The sequence below is a fragment of the Daucus carota genome, chromosome 9 (genome assembly GCF_001625215.2).
Source record: "Daucus carota subsp. sativus chromosome 9, DH1 v3.0, whole genome shotgun sequence".
In the NCBI taxonomy this organism is placed as follows: Eukaryota; Viridiplantae; Streptophyta; class Magnoliopsida; order Apiales; family Apiaceae; genus Daucus; species Daucus carota.
The window spans coordinates 32,557,373-32,580,359 of NC_030389.2; the positions used below are offsets into that span (position 1 = coordinate 32,557,373).

At 30.8% G+C, this 22,987-nt stretch overlaps 2 protein-coding genes across 2 annotated transcripts; both read right to left on the reverse strand.

Moving 5' to 3' along the window:
• Positions 1-233: 233 nt before the first annotated feature.
• LOC108201409 (uncharacterized) lies at positions 234-827 on the reverse strand. The gene has a single exon (XM_017369695.2). The coding sequence runs from the start codon at positions 778-780 to the stop codon at positions 265-267; it is 516 nt and encodes a 171-aa protein (XP_017225184.1). The 5' UTR covers positions 781-827; the 3' UTR covers positions 234-264.
• Positions 828-20,703: 19,876 nt separating this feature from the next.
• LOC108201408 (protein FAR1-RELATED SEQUENCE 5-like) lies at positions 20,704-22,773 on the reverse strand. The gene is made up of 5 exons (XM_064085380.1): positions 22,575-22,773; positions 21,275-22,506; positions 21,103-21,192; positions 20,899-21,012; positions 20,704-20,814 (listed from the first exon to the last, which is right to left on the reverse strand). Exons 1-5 carry the CDS (start codon positions 22,771-22,773, stop codon positions 20,704-20,706), a joined length of 1,746 nt encoding a protein of 581 aa, XP_063941450.1.
• Between the last annotated feature and the right edge of the window lie 214 nt (positions 22,774-22,987).

Sequence of the window (22,987 nt, forward strand, 5' to 3'; positions counted from 1 at the left end):
AAATTATAAAACCGATGTACAAGACGATCTTGCATTCTTATTTACGGTATAAAACTTGATCTGTAATTAAAGATCAAAAAGAGAGAAATACAAGATAATAAGTGATATACTGTTGGTCCTGCAAATCCATATACGGAATCATATAATTAATAGTATTTGTTTTATTTTTAAATTATCTTTTTTATAATTTAATAATAAATTATTCGATCTAAGAACACTGCACAAGAAGTACCACATAGAACACAGCTCAATAAGAACAATCTATTACAGAGCTGGTAAAATTTTAGGTTTCAAAAAAATTTCACCCGACCCAAAACCCATGTCTGAATAATCAAATAACCCATCCACCGTCACAAACTCCCCACTATCATTACTACATCCATAATCACATAAACCATCCCCATAACCCAAATCAAACGAGTCATAACCCGACCCCCATGACTCACTGAGTTCCGACGAGTCAGACGTGACTCGGAACAACTCAGTCTCCACTTTCTCTCCCAAAGACGTAGAGGGTGGTAAGCCCAGTTCATCATCCGAAGCCTCTAGAAGAAACCCGAGTTCCGGCTGAGACTCGCCGGAATATTCCACTTTCTCCTGTGCCGGAGAAAACCCCGAAATCTCGTTTTCAAAGATCTGTATGAACGAGTCGAGACCGTGACTCGGGTACGACTCGTCTTGCATGTTGAAGAGGTCTTCTTTGAGTCGCTTCACGTCTTGGGAGGAGACGGACTCGTCTGGGTCTTCTCTGACTCGCTTCATGCAACTCAGTGAGTCCATGATGCAACTCGTGTTGTGTGGATTTGATGCAGATGAAAAGGGGGACGTTTGAGGGTTTATATAGAGAGAGGGACATGAGGAGAGAGAAAAGGTGACGAGGATGATGGAGTGCGTGAAATGATGTTATGACAGGCGCGTGGTGAGAAGAGCCATCACGATTCACGGATATCTCGGCTTTTGCTTTCACCGTTGAGTTTTAGACTAAATAAATTGCAGGTTATTATCAAAATAAAAAATAAATAAATAAATAAATTGCAGGTTTACATTTTAAAATTTGAATTCCTATAAAATTAGCGGATCGATATCATTTTTGATATTGGCAAATAAATTCTTTATAATAATTATCTTTATTATTATGTTAAAAATTTTTGAATTAATAAAAATTCAAAATATTATGATTTTAAAAAAATGAAATTCAAACCACGTACGACTCCCTCCGTCCCAACCATTTCTTTACATTTTTTTTTTTGGATGTCGCATCCAATTATTAACCTCCGTGTCCAACTTATTCGATAAGAAATGGGATGAACGGAGGGAGTAACTTTTTACGCCAGATATTTGCTGCATGCCCCCGCCCGTCCTTTTTTTTAAAATTATTATATGTATCAAATTAAATTATCATACACTTTGTTATTTCCGTTATTTTGTTAAAACATTTTTGATAAACACTTTTTTTTAATTATTATGTGTAGTCAGATTTTGAAATTCTTTATTTAGAAAAGATAAACATTTTAGCTTAAATCTAATCAATTTGATAATATTATCTAAATTTATTGAAATTTCAAAGATATGTAGCAAAGTTCTTAATATTCTCTTTAGAGTAACTCCAACCATAAAAAAATCTTGGCTAACAAATGAATTAGCATATCAAAAATGAAATATATAAATTCTCATAAGAATATCACATCCAACCATACTCTCCCCTTTACTACTCTCTTTGTTCTTAAATATATGTTTTTCTAAAAATTAGCACATAGACCAATACTATCAACAATTACTATTCTAAATAACATATAGTTATCATGTTAAATGTATTGTAATCAAGCAAGTTAATACACGTACTAATGACATTTCAATGTACTACTTGGATTGTAGTATTAATGATAATTTCATATTTAACATGACAAGTGATAAGGTTTTTGAGGTATCAATATGTTTAGATTGTATAAAAAATCTAATTATATTAAATGCACATATAATGAAGTCAACACATATTCTAAAACTGCAGATATTTTGAAACAAGAAAAAAACTATGGAAAAACATATATTTAAGAATAGAGGGAGTATAATTTTATTAAAACTCTTGTAAATGATTATATTTATTGAACCGCTAGAGATCTGTAACAAATATAACGTCATCAATTATCATATTAAAAAATATTCTATTATAATAACTCCATATAATAATAACATGTTATATTTAAAATATAGTCGACCAGTATAGTTAGTATCATCGAATAACTTGTTACTGTTCGCTTTATTTCACATAACGTCTTATATATACAATTTAACCAATCATTATCTACAAATCATTATAATCAACCACATTGGAGATACTCTTACTATATTAAAATATTATCTTTTTTATATAAATTTGAAACAAGAATTAGTTATTATTTTTTAAATATAACAAGTCATTATAATATTTCAATAGAATATACCGTTGAAAAGTATAATATCAAGTTCGAACCTAGCTCTTGTATTTTAAGATTTTAAATAAGATAATTATTTAATATTATATCAAAACTCAATTTAGAAAAGTCCAAGTCCGTCTCTCAAATCCCACTTGCTATACAATAATTTCCCCAAAAAAAAATTAAACTCCTAAACAGTATCAGAAAAATATCATAAATTAATTAGTTACTAGCAAATGTAACATAGTAAACATATACTCCTCATCTCATTTAATTCTATACGTTTATTATTTGACACGCACATTAATTTTTTATATAAAATATTGTTTTTATCTTATTTCTAACATTTTTTCTGAATAAAAATTTAAATATTAAATTTTTATTCTGAAAAAAAAATCTTAAAAATAAGTTATAACACTATATTTCGGAGGAATACATTGTAGATACATACGAACCATGGATAATATTCATATATTTGAGTACAATCGATTTATAAAAGAATAATATAAGAGGGAAAGAATGGTCAGAGTATAAGGCATAATGGTCGATAACCGACGCTTATGCCTATGGCTATAGTGTCAGTATTTCTAATAGTCGATACTTATGAGACCTTTCCCGTATTTTTGAGTTGAATATAAATTAAAATATCATAAATAATATATATTCCTTCCGTCCCTCTCAATTTTTTATATTAGAGGACGGGGACTCGACACGCATTCTAATACTCTTATAAAATATAGTTTGATATATTATTTTGAACTTTTTTCTTTTCAATAAAAGTAGTACTTAAATTTTAATATAAAAAAGAATTTTTGAAAATAAATTATAAAACTATATTTTATATACGCCTTAAAACACGTGTCGTGTAAACAAATGAGAGGAACAAAAGAAATATCAATTTAACAGCCCTACGGCCCCAACCTCCACACTCATATAAATTACAAAAAAATTGTTTTTGTTAGTACAAATTCTGAATGATATATTTTCATATTTTATTAAAGGTCCTAATATCCGTCTAAAAACCTTTTGTTCTCGGCTACTTACCGGTTACCTCAGGCTAGTTTGGAACGAATAAACCTGTGAATGTGAAAATAGTCGGAGAAATCTCGCCGGAATTATCGAGCTGAATGAGTCGAAAATATAGGTGACCTCTTTAAATGATGCTTCACGTGAAATTCGACGACAGTGTCAGTATGCATAAAGACGAAAGAGTACCGGCGTGGATAGATAAATCATAAAGTAATCAGCTCACAGCTTTAGGTACTGTTTGGGGTTGCTGTTGCAGACAGCAACAGCAGCTTTTTGCTGAAAAGCAGGTGAAAAACTGTTTGGTAAATCTAAAAGCAGCTTTCCCGAACAGCAGCTTTTAGCTGAAAAGCTGCTGTTAGAAAAAGCAGGTCCTCCCATGCTTTTAGAAAAAGCTGCTTTTCAGCTTTTGCAGAATGCTGTTATAGATTTCATTATAAAACCTCACCAAAATCATTATTATTTTTTATATTATAACTCAAAATAAGTAAATATCAAAAAATTACCAAACAGTTATCTGATTTCTAGAACAGCACTTATTTTACCAGCACTTTTTCTGACAGCACAGCAATTTTTAACAGCACCCCCAAACAGACCCTAGTATATTGTACGTTGTGCAGTAAAAGATACTGCCTCCCTTTCTTTATTCGTTTGACATGAGGGGATGGCTGATAATATGAGATAAATTATTATTTTTTGTTTGTTGTATAAAATTATATTTAATTATGAGTGATCTTGGATTCGTATTATGAATATTTTAATATCATGAAGGTGATTAAATATATTAATATTCAAAAATATGTGTTGGGTAAATGTGATAAAGGTAAACCGGAAGAGTACAAGAGACGGAAGGGACTGGGCAGTACGTTTATTCATATAATTCACCTTCCTCTTTTTTTACTTTTTATCTTATTTCTTTCTGAATCACAGAGTAAGTACATCTATGTATATTATAAATCCTGAACAGTGCCACGTCATCAATGCCACATATTTCAGAAAAAAGTCCACCTCAATGCCACATATTTTAGATTTTGTCATGTCATTATAATTTCCCTTATTTATTTAAGCGTATCAGAATAATCAATCACATATCTTTGAATTCCTAAAATTGAGCGTAATCAATGACTGACAATTATATTAAATTTTGAATGGTAATGCAATAACTACATTCCTTAATCATAGCATTTTTTGAATGTTAAATTTGTACGGAACTAATTAAAATTGAAGAAGATAATTATATTGAATATACTGCCACAATTGTTAAGTTTATCATGTATCATATAACTACGCTTTAATTATATTAACTTATATATAAATAAATGAAGTGCTTAAAATTGAAATTTATAATTATATTTTTATTTAATATTTAATATCTGGAAGTCGTCTAAAATTTAGCTATGTTACAAATATGTTGCTTTTTAATTTTCGGAATAATATATATTACATTTTCTAACATAGTGATATAAGTATTATAAAAAAGTATTTTTATAAAAATATTACTTCATTAATTAGTATGTATTAAGCATTTTATGTAGGTCAACTTAATCATAGTAGATATGTACTATTACTTAAAGACAGAAATCGGGCCGATCGAAACGGGTTTCGCAAATTCCAAAATCGAATCCAAACTATATTATAAATCCTGAACAATGTCAAATCATCAATGTCACATATTTCAAAAAAAAAGTCCAAGTCAATGGCATCTATTTTAAATTTTGCCATGTCATATAATATTTCATGTTTATTTTAGACCAATTAGATGTCCTAAGATTCCTAAAATTGTGCGTAATCAATGAGTCGGTCGAAACGGATTTCACAAATACCAAAATCGAACCCAAATTATATTATAAATCCTGAACAATGCCAAATCATCAATGCCACACATTTCAAAAAAAATCCACGACAAAAACACCTATTTTAAATTTTGACGTGTCATATCATATTCCATATTTATTTTAGACCAATCACATGTCCTAAAAATCTTAAAATTGGGCGTAATCAATGACTGACAATTATATTAAATTTTGAATGGTAATGCAATAACTACATTCCATGTATCATAGCATTTTTTGAATTTTGAGTTTGTACACAAGTAATGAAAATTGAAGAAGATAATTATACTGAATATACTGTCACAATTTTTAAGCTTATCATGTATCATATAACTAAGCGTTAATTATATTAATTTATATATAAATAAAGTGTTTAAAAATTAAAATTGAAATTTATAATTATATTTTTATTTAATATTTAATATCTGGGAGTCGTCTAATATTTAGCTATGTCACAAATATATCAATTTTTAATTTTGGGAATAATACATATTAAAGTTTCTAACATAGTGATATAGATATTATAAAAAGTATTTTTATAAATTTTAATATTACGTCATTAATAGTTCGTATTAAACATTTTATGTAGGTCACTTTGATCATAGTAGATATGTAAAACTGTTACAAATAGCAATCGGGTAGGTCGAAATTGGTTTCGCAAATACCAAAATTGAACCCAAACTTGAAAAATTTAGGAATCTTAAACCTGACCTTGAAGGATATTACACAAGTAATTATTATTGATTCAACAAATAATATTAAATATATATATATATATATAATATTAAATATAAATATCTTAATTTTGTTTTAATTTTATTATATATTAAATAATAAATATATTATAAAAGATATTATGTATGTATGTATGTATATATATATATTCGGGTTCGGGTTCGAAATGAGTTCCGGGTTTTCAGGTCAGGTTCGAATCAAACCCGATCCTGGCCCGAAAATTATTCGGGTTGAAAAACTAATTTTTATCCGAAACCCTATAATTTGGGTTTGGTAAAACACAATCTGCTCGGTACGAGTTAGACTCGGGTCGGGTAGAATTGTGACTGCCCTATACCTCATGAAACAAGAATGTAGTATAACTATCATTATAGTGGATAGTCATTCAAATCTATTCATCCGATTTGACGTATAATTTTGATGTTCTTATTAACATAATGTTTTGTTTGATATATAATTTTAGTTTAATATTGTTTGACATATAATTTCACTTGAATTTTCTTGATATATAATAAGCTTAAGTATAAGAGAGTTATGTCTAATATAATTTTTTTCTTCCTACTTTATACTTTATTTGAAAATTCAAATATAATTATTTATTAAATGTATTTGTGAAATAATAATAACAAAATTCAATAAAAATTTGAAGCCCGTGCGCGGAGCGCGGGCAAAAACGCTAGTAATAATAAATGTTGAACAAATTTGATAACAGATCCTAGATTTTAATTCAAAAACACTTCAAATTATTAGAGCTATTAACCAAAAAACCCAATCAACTTATCATTTATTTGTCAAAAACCCTTTAAACTTTTCTTTTCATCAACAACCCCAATAAACTTTACTAAAACTATGAAAAATTTAATCAGGGTTACTTATTCCTGACATGGACTAACCATGATTAACACATATCTTATTTGACAACATGACTTAAACTAATCAAAAATTAGTAAAAACAATTAAAAGAATTATTTTTGTGAAGATTTAACTATAAAATTTAAAATAAGTACAACTAATAATCTGATACGAACTTTCGTGCCCGTGAATTTCGACAAGTACTCATGATTATTAAATAGCTACTTGATCAGTAGACCAGTTATAATAGTTCAAATTAATATATTAAAAGAGAAGAAATGAGACATCTTCTTCACTTATATATTTTCATGTTATTTTTTAAACTAAAACTAACAAATATCATACTCCGCCAATTATTGTTAACTAGAATATATACATTACATACGACTTATAGAAATTAGAGACTTAAACATAATAATTAATATAAACTAAGTTTAAATAAATTATAAAAACGGATAAAAGGATTTATTCTTTGATAAAGATGATGAAAACCCTTGGATATTCTTTGTGGGTTTATTAAATTAAAATATTATAAAATTTAATTTATTATAAAAAATTAAAAAAATATATTTATTAAAAATACGCACGACACACACGTGTACGAAAAGATGCGAGTAAGAGAATGATACTTAACAAGTCATATTGGTAAATTTAATCACGGTTTATTTTTTTATAATTTTAACAAAGTTTATTGGGATTGTTAGTGAAAAGAAAAGTTTAAAGGTTTTTTGGCAAAAATATGATAAGTTGATTGGGTTTTCCGGTTAATAGCTCAAATTATTATAAAACCAATCTTTATAAAGCAGGCAACAACAGACATTTCAAAACCCGGATATTTTAAAAAGATTTTAAAAAAAAAATCATTTTGACCCTTGAAAACAGGATATCATACAGGTTAAAGTAAAATAGAAATTAGACTATCAATTCTTATTAGATCTTATTAGAACATGATCTACATTGTCCAGATAAACTTCAATGAGAAGAGTAGTTAATAACTGATAGATAACTACTCCTTCCGTTTCAAATTAGATGTCCACTTAAAAAAAATCACACAATTTAAAAAAAATGAATGTTCACAAATTAATTGCATTAAATGATCAAAATATGTGGAGTGAGATTGATCTATGAAATATAAATAAGAGATATGTGGAGTAGATTTGATTTTGGAAAAATGATTTTGCATTGAAAGTTGAAGTGAACAAGTAATTTGAAATAAAAAAATTTCTTAAAATTGAACATGTAAATTGATACGGAGGGAGTATCTTGTACAACTGAATTGAAATTAAAGTTAATTAAACAACTTTAACCACAGTTGTTCTCATGGTCACAGACATCTCCAATCTCCACAACTATTCTTATAGATATTTTACTTGATCGTTGAGCTGAAACTCAATCATTAGGAATCTTTACCGACATCATCCTCAGTTCTACTCCTCCCTCCCCTCATTTGTTTACATTGGGTGACGGAGACTCGACACGCATTCTAATAGAAGAGCTGTAAAATATACTCTCTCTGTCCCGTGGTTGTTTACGTTCCATAAAGTAGAGTTGTAAGAGTATAACTTTTTTTCAATTTTTTTTTTTGATAAAAGTTTAAATATCAAATTTTTATTTAGAGAAAAAAAATTTAAAAAACATATTATGAAACTATACTTTAAATGAGTGTGAAAAAACTTGCCAAAATAACGTAAAAAAATGAGGGGGCAGAGGGAGTACAAATAAATCATATTGAAAGACTCGAATTAAAAACAAATTTTGTTATAACTAGTGATATCTGTAGATCAAAATTCTCTTGAAAACATAAATTGATATGTACTATAAGAGTTACTACATGACATGTAACATTTAAAGTAAACCAAAATGTTAGAATAGAAAAATCATTTTTCTTGTAAATAGAAATAATTATTCATCTCACATTTCCAAATATCTTTTGCTGAAAATTTGAATTCTTGATTTGGTTATTGTAAATCTGAACTCAAATAAGTTAAAAATTAAATTTAAAGTAATATATGAAATTTAATATGCTTATGTGTAATTTTGCATTCAAATTTTGTTATCGTCTTCTTAATAAGTTTCTTTTGATTACATTATAATTATAGTCATAGTATCTGTTATTCTGCACTTTTTTTTGAAATTGTCTTAGCTTTAATTTCTTAAAAAATCCAAATTCCGTCGCCGATTCAAAGTTAGTAAACCTGGTTCGGTTTAACACAAACTAAACAAGTCACAACTCACAAGGGTATCCGTTTACAAATTTAAGACCTACGAAAAATAAATTGAGAATCAGTTAGTTTAAAGAGGAAATTACTATTACGCCCACATCTTTTGACATTTATTATAAATTTTTATAGTTTAAAGAGATGTGAACTTTTTGAAATATTATTTTATTCTAAATTTTACAATCTAAGCTTTAATATAAAAATGTATTAACATGCATATCAATAATAAAAAAAAGGTCCTATTTTTACGGGAATATAATAATTTAACTGTGTACCAACAGTGTACGGCTCAAAGCTGTCCCAATGATGCAGCGACACAGCCCTGAAAAAGAAGATGGTGGGGGAGAAGTCGCTGGACCTGTTTGAGTTTTTTTTTCCATATTCAAATTAAAGAATTTATTTGTTAAAATAAATTGCTAAATTGGTCGTTGAAACTAGAAAGAGCAGAGTCTCAAGTCTAAAGCAATGTGCTGCCTTCCTGAAACCTCTTAAACAACGAATTTTGTGCGTTCGGACTTTGGTGCGAAGATTATCCTCTAAAATCTACTCTCTCCGTCCCAATGGGATGTATACGTTCAGTGTTTGCGCGCATTTCGAAACTTCAATAAAATATAATTATATTATTTTTTAAATTTTCTTTTTTTGAATAAAAGTTTTTCATCAAACTTTTATTCAGAAAAAGAATATTTTAAGAAAATATTGTGGAACGATACTTTAAAGTAGCCTTAAAAAACGTGCCAAAAAGTAACGTGTACAATCCATTGAGACGGAGGGAGTATGTCATTTGAGAGAGAAAAATGTTATCAGAAAAAATAATTTCAATTTTCTTTACAAGGTAGTTGATGATGTTGATTAATTTCACTCACATTATTATATACTAGTACGACCCTTTTATATATATACACGACAAGTAAAATTAGTCAATTATTTACCATTTAATATGAAAAAAATTAAACTGAAAATTTAGATACGTAACATTACTGTCTTGGAAATTAGTTGCATAATTACTCTTTTCATATCTATTTTGCTGGTTGATTTACAGATTCGTAGAAGTAATCAATAAGACGAGTTAAGCTAAGTTACGTTACCTTGATTGAGGTCTGAGGATATATTTTTTAGTTAATGCATGTGTTGTTGTTGATCGGTAGTTATACATCTTTTCAATTTAAGGTACGTCATTTCATATCTTGCGTTAAGATGTATAAAAAACTCGATCCGAACATTCGGTAGGGTTTTGGAAAAACACGATAACAGGTCAAATACCATATCAAATCATAAGTGCTCAATATTCCTGCATGGTGCAGGGTCTGAAGAGGGTAAAATGTGCGCAGTCTTGTCCTTATTTCTAAAGTTAAAAATATGTTCCCGTGAAGACCGTTGGCTTAGTGTACAGTAAATAAAGTATTGTGTGATACAATTTGATTATAATATATTAGTTCATGACTTTCTTCATATGGGACTTACCTAAACAATTTCTATGACGAAGTCCGGTAAAAGAAACGAATGGAAAATCAAAAACCTTTACTTTCACTGATTGCAAGATTGAAGGCGCCGAAGTCCGGTAAAAGAAACGAATGGAAAATCAAAAACCTTTACTTTCACTGATTGCAAGATTGAAGGCGCCGGAGAAGAGAGATAAATGGGCCAAATATTTTGCGTAAAGTCGAGCCGGATTCGGTGAAAGTCCAATCTTAGCCCGGCTATTAAAAGCCCTATCTTAGACCGGATTTTTTTAAAAATCCAATCTTAATTGATTCGAATAATATTTGGATTAAAACTTGATCAAATATTGGATAAATTAAATAAGTTACAATACATATTTTATTTGTTTATGAATTAGTATTATAATAAAAAATATTTTACTCGCACATATTTGTCCATATCCATGATTGAAATAATTTTACAGATTCTTCTTATTAATGATAAGTTCCTTTACTTTCAAAAATAAATGATCAAATTAATATCAAACAATCGTACGGCAAATAAATTAGTTAAGAATCTGCAAATAAACTAATCGTACAACATTTATGTCAAGTCCAGCTCGATCCGACGTGAATAAAAGCCTAACTTAATCCGAGTGCCTTGGCAAATTCACACATTTTGTAAAGCCCGGTCATTCCAAAATCAAAATCTGACCCGAATCTTGATTAACAAAAATTTAAATTCCGTAGAGTTCGGGCAAAACTCGACTCACGACCTCTTTTTTCATCTCTAGTAGGGTTGAAAAGAAAATGTGACAGTTAATAATTTAGTTTGACACATACCGGTGGTGCTTGGAAGTTAGAGATATGAGGTGTTTTAGAGTTTTGATCATCTCAATCCGCTGATGTTAGTATTTAATAATTAGCGGATTAAAATAGAATTTTAGACCTAAAAAACTTATTTTCAAAAAATTAGTTTGATGAGTTTTTTGAATTAGAAGTTTTGGTATGTGTTTAATCAAATAATTATTATCAAACAATTTTACAAGAAATCATTAATTCAGACTGTTAATTAAAATATCTAATTCAATCTAATTGAATCTGTTAACAACTATTCCCTCCGTCTCTATTCCTGTTTGTACTTTTCACGTTTGCCAACACACACTTTTGATCGTTAATATCTTTCATTTCATAGTAGCATTAAATATAAAAATTTCACCGTATTAAATTACTCGTGAATACGAATCTAACAAGATCACTCATGATTATATTTAGTTTTATAGATTAGATGTAAATTAGTAATTTATCTCATGTTATGAACAGTACCGACATCACAAACCGGAAAAGAAAAAAGAAACGGAGGGAGTAACAGAAACCGCTAATCCTTTATACAGGCCATTATATTTTGTCTCATAACTGCATCGAGTTCCATGGATCACTCAACCAAACTTCACAATCCAACACAATTATGTATCGGCCCACACTCAACTACTAAAGTGTATTCGTTAGTTAAACAAATTAAAGTGTATTATTTTGGAACCCCTCACCCTTTTAGTGTGCTGTATTTTAACTCATTTAAACGTTAAATACAACAAAATCGTGTTTAAAGTCGCATCGAGACATTTAGAATTTGTTAAGATCGTAATCAGAACTAATCGACCAACGTACCAATTCAAGTTTTTTAGGAGATATGTCGATTTTGGATAAATTAGAAAATTTTAATTGAATTATATTGTAATCGATGAATTAATAATTTAAAAATTATTCGGAGATTAATCAATTCTTTTTAATAAAATACTCTCTCCGTCTCTTAATATTTTTCTCATTTGTTATTTTCACGTTGCCAACACACACTTTTAATTATTAATATTTTTAGTTTCGTATTAGTATTAAATATAAAAATTTCACCGTATTAAATTATTTATAAATACGAATCTAACAATATCACTCATGATTATATTTGGTCTTATAAATTATACGTAAATTAATAATTTGTCTCGTGTTGTGACCAATTCAAACATCTCAAATAGGAAAAGTAAAAAGAATAAGAGGGAATAGATATTTTCAAAACATTGAGCGAGAAAATCAGTACAGTAATTGCGTGTGTAATTTGTGTGAACGTGCCCATCAAATCAAAAACGATAATTGGACAGAAAAGATTGTATCGATAGAAAACACACATTTGAAGAGGCTATTATATTGATTTTCACATGGTAGGATCCTCAGAACAGACAAAGTATGAGACAGCCTAGTCGGCCAGTTGTAACAACTGTAATCCTCAATTTGTCGGCAGCCTTATCTTCCTACTTCTTGTGCTTGTGTAGTAATTCGTCCATCCGTCCTGATTTCTATACACTTTTCTTTTCGAGATGTCCCATTTAATTCTATACATTTCAAAACTTTCTCAAAATAGTAAATTTTTATAATATAAAAATCTCACCCACCCACTAACTTCATCTACTTTTTCAAATCTATCACTTAAATATTAATGGGTCCCACCATTTTACCTACTTTTCTTTCTCTTTCTCGCCCATGACAATTGTATATATCTCACTGGGACGGAGGGAGTAGTTTTTTCTTTTTCTTTTCTAAGATTTGGACATCTGCCCAACTATGGGCCGATTGTTTGACATTTTCGGGCTTCACTTTAAGGGCCTATTAATTGGACCGAAAATGGCACTCACCTATATGGCCATATCATACTATATAACTATCCAAATTTTCGGTGACACATTACACAAGTATCCCACGTTGCAATTGTCCAATTAAAAAACAACAAATGGCATCATTTGACTTATGTTAAAAGTATTTGTTATTTTAAAAATTAGAAAAAATCTAATTTATATAATTGACTAGCATTGCACATCATTTATTACCCTATTCAACTTATATATTCTATCTTAACAATCTAAAATATGAATAGCATACTATTTTTAATTAAATCTTTTTTGTTACAACATACTATTTTTAAATTATAACTAACCAATATAGCCAACACCATTGAAAAACAATGTTCAATAGGTTCAACAAATTTTACATAATGTTTTACAGTTCGAATTTTGCTAACAATTATAACCAACCTCATTGGAGATGCTCTTACAACCTGTAGAGTTTCGATAAATATAGTCATCCACAGGAGGTTGACTAAAATTATAAAAAACTGGTTGGAGTGTGAGTTTTTCAATGAGTTGGCTATATTTTTTATTTTTAGCATGTCAACTCACATTTTAGCTAAAAATTTTTTATGGTTGGAGATGCTTTTATAACATAATTAGTGATCTATTATCATAAAGCAAAACTCAGCATATACATTTTTAGGATTCCTGTAAAAAAACATAAAAGCATATACAGGATTCACTTCTAGAAGGCCGAATACAACGTGATTAACACAGCTTGGCACGTTTCGGGTACAAGATCAAAAAGTCGGCAGCTGATTATTATGTAAATAAAAATGGAGTATAATAGATGTTTAATTTTCGGTAGAGTATAATAAACAAAATTAAAATCTGGAATAAAAATCCCAATGTCGAGCTTTAGCATCTAGTCTTGGAGACTTGTTTAATCCGAATAGTAATATTTTAGTAAGCACGCGAAGAAATAATGAAATACAGGTAGCATCTAGTCAATCTATCAAATCAAATTTTATCATTCAACAAGCACGTAAAAATTTGTTAGATGAAACACATCTTTTAAGTTATATCAAACGACGCCAATATATTACAATCTTTAGCGTTACATTCGATAACTCGATCGCATTATATTACTCACTCCGTTCTCTTTTATATATTCATTTTAATTTTGATCAGTCAAATTGATTATATTTTGATTGAATTTTACACGCATCATGTAACTTTAAAAAATAACAAAAAATATATCATCAGAAAATATATTTTGTTTTTTATAATATACAATTTTCAGATCAATTTGAGTTTTTAAAAATTCAAATAAACATGTAAAAAAGTACAAGAGTATTTTATACTCTAACAGTCAAAAAGTGTGATTTTACAACAAACTGAACAGGACTTCGTTGTGTGTCGTGACATGTGAGAGGCCCACGTGGAAACTCTACCTAAATGTTCTTCGTTTACAAAAATCTAAAAATACAAAATCATAGAAAAAGGACCTAGGTTTGAATGAGCCTGGTGCAAAACAATCAAATAAACTTTTTTTTTCCTGAAACTCAAAGCCGATAAAAAAAAACCTGCAGATAATTCGTGATGCTATGGGCTCATGCCTTTGTTTCGATTTTTCTCACAAACTACTTATAAATCAAAATAAATATAACAAATATAAGTAGATTTTTTTCTTGCGCAAGTAACTCGTATATGACTACCATATAACAAGTGAGCAACAATTAACTTACATCAGAAAACTTAAAATCAACCTTGTAAAACTACTCAGCTTCGTCATCTGGTTCAACATTAAGATCAAACTCCAACCTTTTCTCACCACCTCCCCGTTCTTCATTGCGATCAACTTTCCCAAAATCTTCCAATTCAAACGAATTATTCAATAACATCCCGTTACCTTTTTTTCAAATGAGTAACCTTTTTTTCAAATGAGTAACGCTACATGCACATAAACCCTTACAGAATTCTTTCACAAAATGACGTGGCTGAGCCACCTACGCATAACAGTAATGGGCTTTGTCGGCCACTTATTTTGTATATAGATTTTCTTTTTCATATTCTTTTTAGTTCACTTACAAAATGTTAAATTTAGTTTTTATTTTTCTTATACTTTTCATTTTTTATATTTCATGATTCTATAATTTTTAGATTATTTACTTTTTACTTATATTATTTATATTTTATATTTAACACTTGTATAATTTTTTATATCTGACTTCTTATATCAATTTTTTTTAAAAAATAATCTTTTACACTTGTCGGCCACTATATTTGTACCGCCCAACGTCTATTTTTATTTTTTTATCTAAAAATTTTAAACTAACTTGACATTTAGTTCACTTACAAAAAGGTTATTTTTAATTTTTTAACCTCTTAAACTTTTCACTTTTTTTATTTTTTACATGTAATACTAGTTATAAAATTCTATGTTTAATATTTTACGTCAAAAAATTGAAACTAATTTGGTGTTTAATTTGTAAATCTGAAATTTTGATGATCACACATAATAACAAGCTAATTTTTATTTCAGCTTAACATATTTAATTTACACTGTTATAGCCTGCCATATTATTATCTAATTCATTCTGCATGTTTTATATAGACAACAGAACTATAGCAAGCTATCTTTTATTTTAGCTTGACATGATTCAGTTATACTATTGTAGCCCGCTGTGTTGCCTTTCTAATGCTGTGTTGCAGGAATTTTAGTATAACAGAATTATAGCGAGCTGTTTCATAACAGCAAGCTATAACAGAGTCCTACCAGAAGCAGAACACTTCACAGATTCGATGATGTTGACTTCTACAATTTATAGGACTTAATATGTACGTTTTCTAATCTGAATATGAGTTAAATATACATATTATAAGCTCAGATTATTTAAATGAAAACGTTTCCTAAAATCAAGGAAGTTGTTACAAGTTAAACTTATCTTTTCAAAACACACTTCCTTATCCCATAATTGTAGGGACTGATGCCTCAAACGTTCTTTTTTGCTCAGTCTACTATTCTTATGGAGTTTAACGTTTGATTAAACCACCAGCAACGTTCACCATCGTTCATGGAGGATTAGTTTAACTAGCCGTTGTATTTTTCAGTATATATACGGCTTGCTGTTTTCAAGTATAGTTAACAACTCACGATTTTGAAAACATTCTCAATCTCTTTTGAGCTTATATTGTGTATTCAATTCATATCTTATTAGAGAGCATACTTTGAGTTGTAATCTCTTATTTTGGTTCAAAGTTGTATTTGATTAGTCACTAAAGCTAGCGGGGTTCTAAGTATAGAACAAAGGGGGAGTTAGATAGAATTAGTCTTCACAAGGTCTGAGGTGCTAAGGTTCGAGGAACAAGGTGAATTTAAGGAGGGAAGCTCAAGGAATTCAGAGGTTCAAGAACAGGTGCACAGGGGGCTAAGTGTCGAGCTGTTTTCTGTCTGCTCAAGGATTCAGCAAGCTGCTTTAGGTGACTGGGTAAAGGGAGATATATTATTATTCTGTAATTGTTGGAATTTTCAGTAATAATATATTCTCTTACTTTGGATGATGCAAACTCTCAAGGATTTTGGAATCAAATGTGACAAAGTTCCAATTTATTGTGACAACACTAGCACAATAAACATCTCAGAAAATCCGGTTCTTCACTCTCGCACAAAGCATATCGATGTTCGACATCATTTCTTGCGAGATAATGTGGCCAAAGGAAAGATCAGTCTAGTCTATATTCCTACAGAGTATCAGCTCGCTGACATTTTTACCAAGCCTCTGCTTGAAGAAAGATTCTTAATCATTCGCAGGGAATTGGGTATGTGTTCAGTCTAAATTAGCAAGCTGTTTCTGGTATGTAGCCTGCTACTTTATTTTTTTGCCGTATAGTAGCTAGCTGTTATGCATGTGTTGTTTCAAATATATAGTAGTTGGTAGTCAACAATTATATATGTGCACATTAATTGCTTTTGTGTTTATCTGTGCTCCGTATTTAGCGTTAAATTTAAATTTTAAACTCTTGTTATATATATGCTTATCTGCTACATGTTATATGCTGTTTAAAATATGATTTATCTTATCAAGCGGGGAGTTTATTTTATCAAGTCAAGTATTTCCAAAATATCTCCTCAATTTTCGGCAAAAAGATTTATCTCAGAAATTTTTTATTCCCCTCTTTGGGAAATTGTTTCGCCGCGTGCCTCTCTACAACACAAGTCATTCAAAGGGTTTCTCCTCAAATCGTCACTGGCACTAGTCTCCATCTATTTTCTCTCCAACAGTCTCTCCAAAACCCTAACCATGGCGAAAAAAAGAAACACACCTACTCCCGCCTCCAGCTCCAGGAAACGCCCTCGGCACTCCAAGCCCGAGCGTGTGATCATCGACACCACTGTCGAGGAGCATGAGTCGTCGAATCACTCCGCCGAAGAGATTCTGAGTTCCGACGATGACTCTCTGGCGGTGCCGATTATCAAGAAATCAAAGATTGCAATTAAGTTCATCAACAAAGATCTCGAAAACAGGTATCGTGAATACAACCTTGCTGGTCGTAAGATAATCTGTGGTAAATCAGTTGTTGGTACTGAGTTTGATGACTGTGGTCTTATTGATATTTTTGAATCTGTTGGGATGAAATCCTTAATTGATTTACCTGATGTTTGCTATCCCTTACTCGTTCAAGAATTTTATGCTAAATTGCATGAACCCACTAAGGGTCGTTTTATCAGTCGGGTTAGGGATCAGGGCATTTATCTTAACTCCACTATTTTGAATGGTATGCTAGAGTTTAAGAACCTCGTTGATGATTTGGTTGTGCCTCTCACTAAAAAGGGGATTTGTGATTTGTTTGAGGATTTATCGGAATTAGAACAACACAGCCTAGTTCGTGGTGATGCTGATAATATTGATGTGTCTTTACGCACTACTGCCCAACTTGACCCGATGGCACATTTGTTGTTCAAAATTTGTCGCACAAATATCTGTCCTCGCATTGGTAGCCGATCTGGGTTAACTTGTCAAGATCTTATTATTGTTTCTCTACTGTTGAAGAAGAAAAAGTTTAATATTTCTAGGTTAATTCTGCATAACATGGTTGATTGTTTGAAGAAGAAAACTCGTGCTTTTCCATATGCTCTGTTACTCACCCGAGTGTTTGAGTTTTCGGGTGTGAAATTAGAAGAGAAAGAAGCAGTGGATGCTACGGAGTTTATTGACTGCCCAAGCTAAGTCCAGTCTTCAGATCAATGAGCTTGGATTTTTTGAAAAGATTCCCCCACCGATTGTGCCAGCACATGTCTCTACTTCTAGTCTGCCAGAGTCCTCCTCTGCTGCTCCCAACTTTCAGGCACTTTTTGATAAGTTGGAAGCCAAATTCTCTGATATTCAGCGCGACTTTGCTGAGTACAAACAGGCTGTCTGTGAAATTAAGGCTCAGAATGCAGAAATCAAGACCATGGCCACTGATCTGCTTGGTTATTTCCAGAAGGCCAAAGCTGTTGTTCGAGCTGCAAGAGTTGCTACAGAGTCTGATAAGGAAGTTGATCAGCATGCTGCTAAAGAACTGTCTACTCCGCCTCCTGAGACTTCTACTGCCCTTGCTTTAGGCTCCTCAGATGCTCCTCCAGGCAATCCAGATCAAGCTTCTGTGGTGGAAAATGTTTTTGCTGATTAAGGGGGAGAGATATCAGGAGTACTTGACTTGGGGTGCTGGGGATTTTAATTAGTTCTAATTATTATGCTACTTTTATCAGACTTGTGTTTTGCTTTAAGACTTAATCTGGTTTGCTTTTGGTGTGCTGAGATATCAGCTTGATGACTTGGTTTGAATTGCTGAATTTTATTAAGTCAGTTTATGTTAAGCTTATTGTGTTGAATTGCTTGAGTAGTTATTTTGATAATCTCTGTTGAAATATCATTATTATTAACTAACATGCAGGATTATGATATTCAGGGGGAGTATTACTCCTGATATGTGTGTAATCATCAAAAAGGGGGAGATTGTAAATCTGAAGTTTTGATGATCACACATAATAGCAAGCTAATTTTTATTTCAGCTTAACATATTTAATTTACACTGTTATAGCCTGCCATATTATTATCTAATTCATTCTGCAGGTTTTATATAGACAACAAAGTTATAGCAAGCTATCTTTTATTTTAGCTTGACATGATTCAGTTATACTATTGTAGCCTGCTGTGTTGCCTTTCTAATGCTGTGTTGCAGGAATTTTAGTATAACAGAATTATAGCGAGCTGTTTCATAACAGCAAGCTATAACAGAGTCCTACCAGAAGCAGAACACTTCACAGATTCGATGCTGTTGACTTCTACAATTTATAGGACTTAATATGTATGTTTTATAATCTGAATATGAGTTAAATATACATATTATAAGCTCAGATTATTTAAATGAAAACGTTTCCTAAAATCAAGGAAGTTGTTACAAGTTAAACTTATCTTTTCAAAACACACTTCCTTATCCCATAATTGTAGGGACTGATGCCTCAAACGTTCTTTTTGGCTCAGTCTACTATTCTTATGGAGTTTAACGTTTGATTAAACCACCAGCAACGTTCACCAACGTTCATGGAGGATTAGTTTAACTAGCCGTTGTATTTTTCAGTATATATACGGCTTGCTGTTTTCAAGTATAGTTAACAACTCACGATCTTGAAAACATTCTCAATCTCTTCTGAGCTTATATTGTGTATTCAATTCATATCTTATTAGAGAGTATAGTTTGAGTTGTAATCTCTCATTTTTGTTCAAAGTTGTATTTGATTAGTCACTAAAGCTAGCGGGGTTCTAAGTATAGAACAAAGGGGGAGTTAGATAGAATTAGTCTTCACAAGGTCTGAGGTGCTAAGGTTCGAGGAACAAGGTGAATTCAAGGAGGGAAGCTCAAGGAATTCAGAGGTTCAAGAACAGGTGCACAGGGGGCTAAGTGTCGAGCTGTTTTCTGTCTGCTCAAGGTTTCAGCAAGTTGCTTTAGGTGACTGGGTAAAGGGAGATATATTATTATTCTGTAATTGTTGGAATTTTCAGTAATAATATATTCTCTTACCAAGTTGGTAAGGGACCAGGACGTAGACCATTAGACATAGGGGTCGAACCTGACTAAAATTGCTTGTGTTTGATTTACATTTCTGCACTTTACTGTTTTGCATAATAGCCTGCTATAATCACACTTGATCTGAAAACAGTAAGCTGAAATATTCGGTAAAAGTTTAAAATTGAAAGAGTTAGCCATTTACACCTATTCACCCCCCTCTAGGTGTATTTACATAATTCACATATAAAATATTATTTTTATTTTTTCAACTATTACGTAAGCATAAATTATCTAAAATCTTAAATTAAATATTTAAACTCAACTTTAAAATGTGCATAATAATATAAGAATCTTAGTTAATACGAAAGAAACAACAAATTAAAATATAACAATGAAATAACTGATTAAATAATTATAAAATATATCTCCATAACAATCATGACATATTTGTCTTCAAATCAAAATTATCAAATCTTCACAGACTAGGTCAAATAACAAAAGAGTACATTCATAAATATTCAACTTCTCATTCATTATTTCTGTTCTCCTTGATTTCTACTAAATGAAGATAGGATGCTCATATGTGTTCCTGCCAAATGACTTGGAATTGTTGTAGCTTGATCATGACTCCAGTGAGGAATTACCTGATAATATATACAAAATTAAATTAATATAAACAGTTTAACTAAAATAAAATATTATAATCCTACTGTAAACAAATTTTATACCTCAAAGCCAACCTGAGGAGTATAATAAGAGAATGGTGCAGAAACAAAATCATCACTACTAGGTAAGTGATGCTCATGATTGTAGGTACTTTTTTCCAAAGTACTTAAATGCTCCTGCAAAATTTAAAATTAAAAAATAACTTAATATTTCATAAATACTTGGATTTTTTTACAAAAAATGAATAATTAGGTAGAAGTAAATACCTGATAAGTTTTTCTTTGATTTTCTGGTATCTGAAAATCATTTGAGTTTTGTAGCTCAAAAATATTTTGAGAGGATTTGGAAGATGTGTCCTGATAAAACATAAACATTACTACAAAATGAGCAAAATAATAATTAATAATAATACATGTGCAATAATTTTAGATTTCATACCTGCCCTGTTTTCTCAACTTTTTTCTTTTTACTTCCTTTTTTCTTTGTGATGGTTTTCTCAACCCTGGATATTTTTCTATTGGTTGGGGAACGACCTTTACCTCGAACAATCACAGGATCAATTATGTTTGGATGGTCATTGTTTAATGTCTCAGTACCAATTGTTGTTCCACCATCATTTACACAAGGTTGAGCAGCATCAGAACTGGTATGATCATCAAAAAAATTCTTCAGTTTACCTGTCCATTCCACCACTTTTTCACACTTTGAATCACTATCCATAGCCATCTTAGCGACCTTAAAGAAAGCTTCACACATCTTTTCAAATCTTTGTGTCTCTATGTTCACTGCCATAGTATTGTAGCTTATCTTCACCCGAGTATGACATCTTTTTATATCTTTTCTCCATCTACTCATGATATATTTAGAAGGAATCTCATAAACTCTTTTGTGAATCAAAACTGAAATTGCGTGTCTACACAATATTCCTCTAAATTCATACAACTTACAGTTGTAGATGACTTCCCCATCAACTTCTTTAAAGTCTACTTTATAAGACACATGCCTTCTTTTTTCACCAAACCTACAATCTTCAACAACTTCGTACTTTGAGCTATCATTTTGGATTGGAAAAACTTCACAATAAAGTTTTCCTTTCAATTCTTGCTGAAACTCTTTAAACTTTGAATTTGTATAAAGAGACTGAATCCGTTTCTCCATCTCATAATCTGTAATGCATGGATACATTGAGTTGTACGAGTTGAAGTCTTCTTGATTCTCCTTCTCCACTTTACTTGCAAGTGCATTGTCATATTGTTCTACAAACTGCTTTAAAGTTGTTTTTGAGTTGACATACCCATCAAAAAATGAGTTCATACTCTCACTACGTTGTGTAGTAGACATACCAGCCCAAAAAATATCCTTCACATAAATTGGCACCCAACGACACCTCTCAATGTATAGTCCAGTTAACCACTCATTATCTTGGAGCTCAAACCTTTCAATCATATTATTCCAACTTTCCTCAAATTCATCTCTACTTAGGGAATTGTACACCGCATTTTTCAGAAAAAATTTGATAGAATCATACTCTTCATAACCCTTCAACTTTTCTGACAACTTCTTCTTTATATGCCATAAGCACCATCTATGCCGAGCTTCTGAAAATATTTCCGCAATAGCAATTTGCATAGCTTTATCTTGATCCGTGATGATGGCTTTTGGTGCACGACCTGACATACACGTAAGCCAGGCATTGAACAACCAACTAAAAGTTACACTATCCTCCTTTGAGATTAACCCACAACCAGCCCACAACCAAGTAAGATTGATTGTCCATGATGATTTACTCCCACAAATGGTGCAAACGGCATGTCATATTTATTGGTCAAATATGTTGTGTCAAAGGTAATAACATCACCAAATTCTTCATATGCAACCCTACTTCTTGCATCAGCCCAGAATAGATTTTTTAACTGACCTGCTTCATCCAAATCCATGATGTAGAAAAAAATTGAATTGTTAGCTTGCATCTTGAGAAAATATTTGTTGATGGCATTGGCATCACCTTCACCAAGTCTTAAACGTCTTACCTGATTAAGAAAATTTCTGCAATCTTTTTCATTAAAAGGCACATTTTGTGGTCCCCCCTGCTTCTACCACAATAGACCTGTAACTCTTATTAGGTCTAATCCCTGCTACATCATTAAGTTC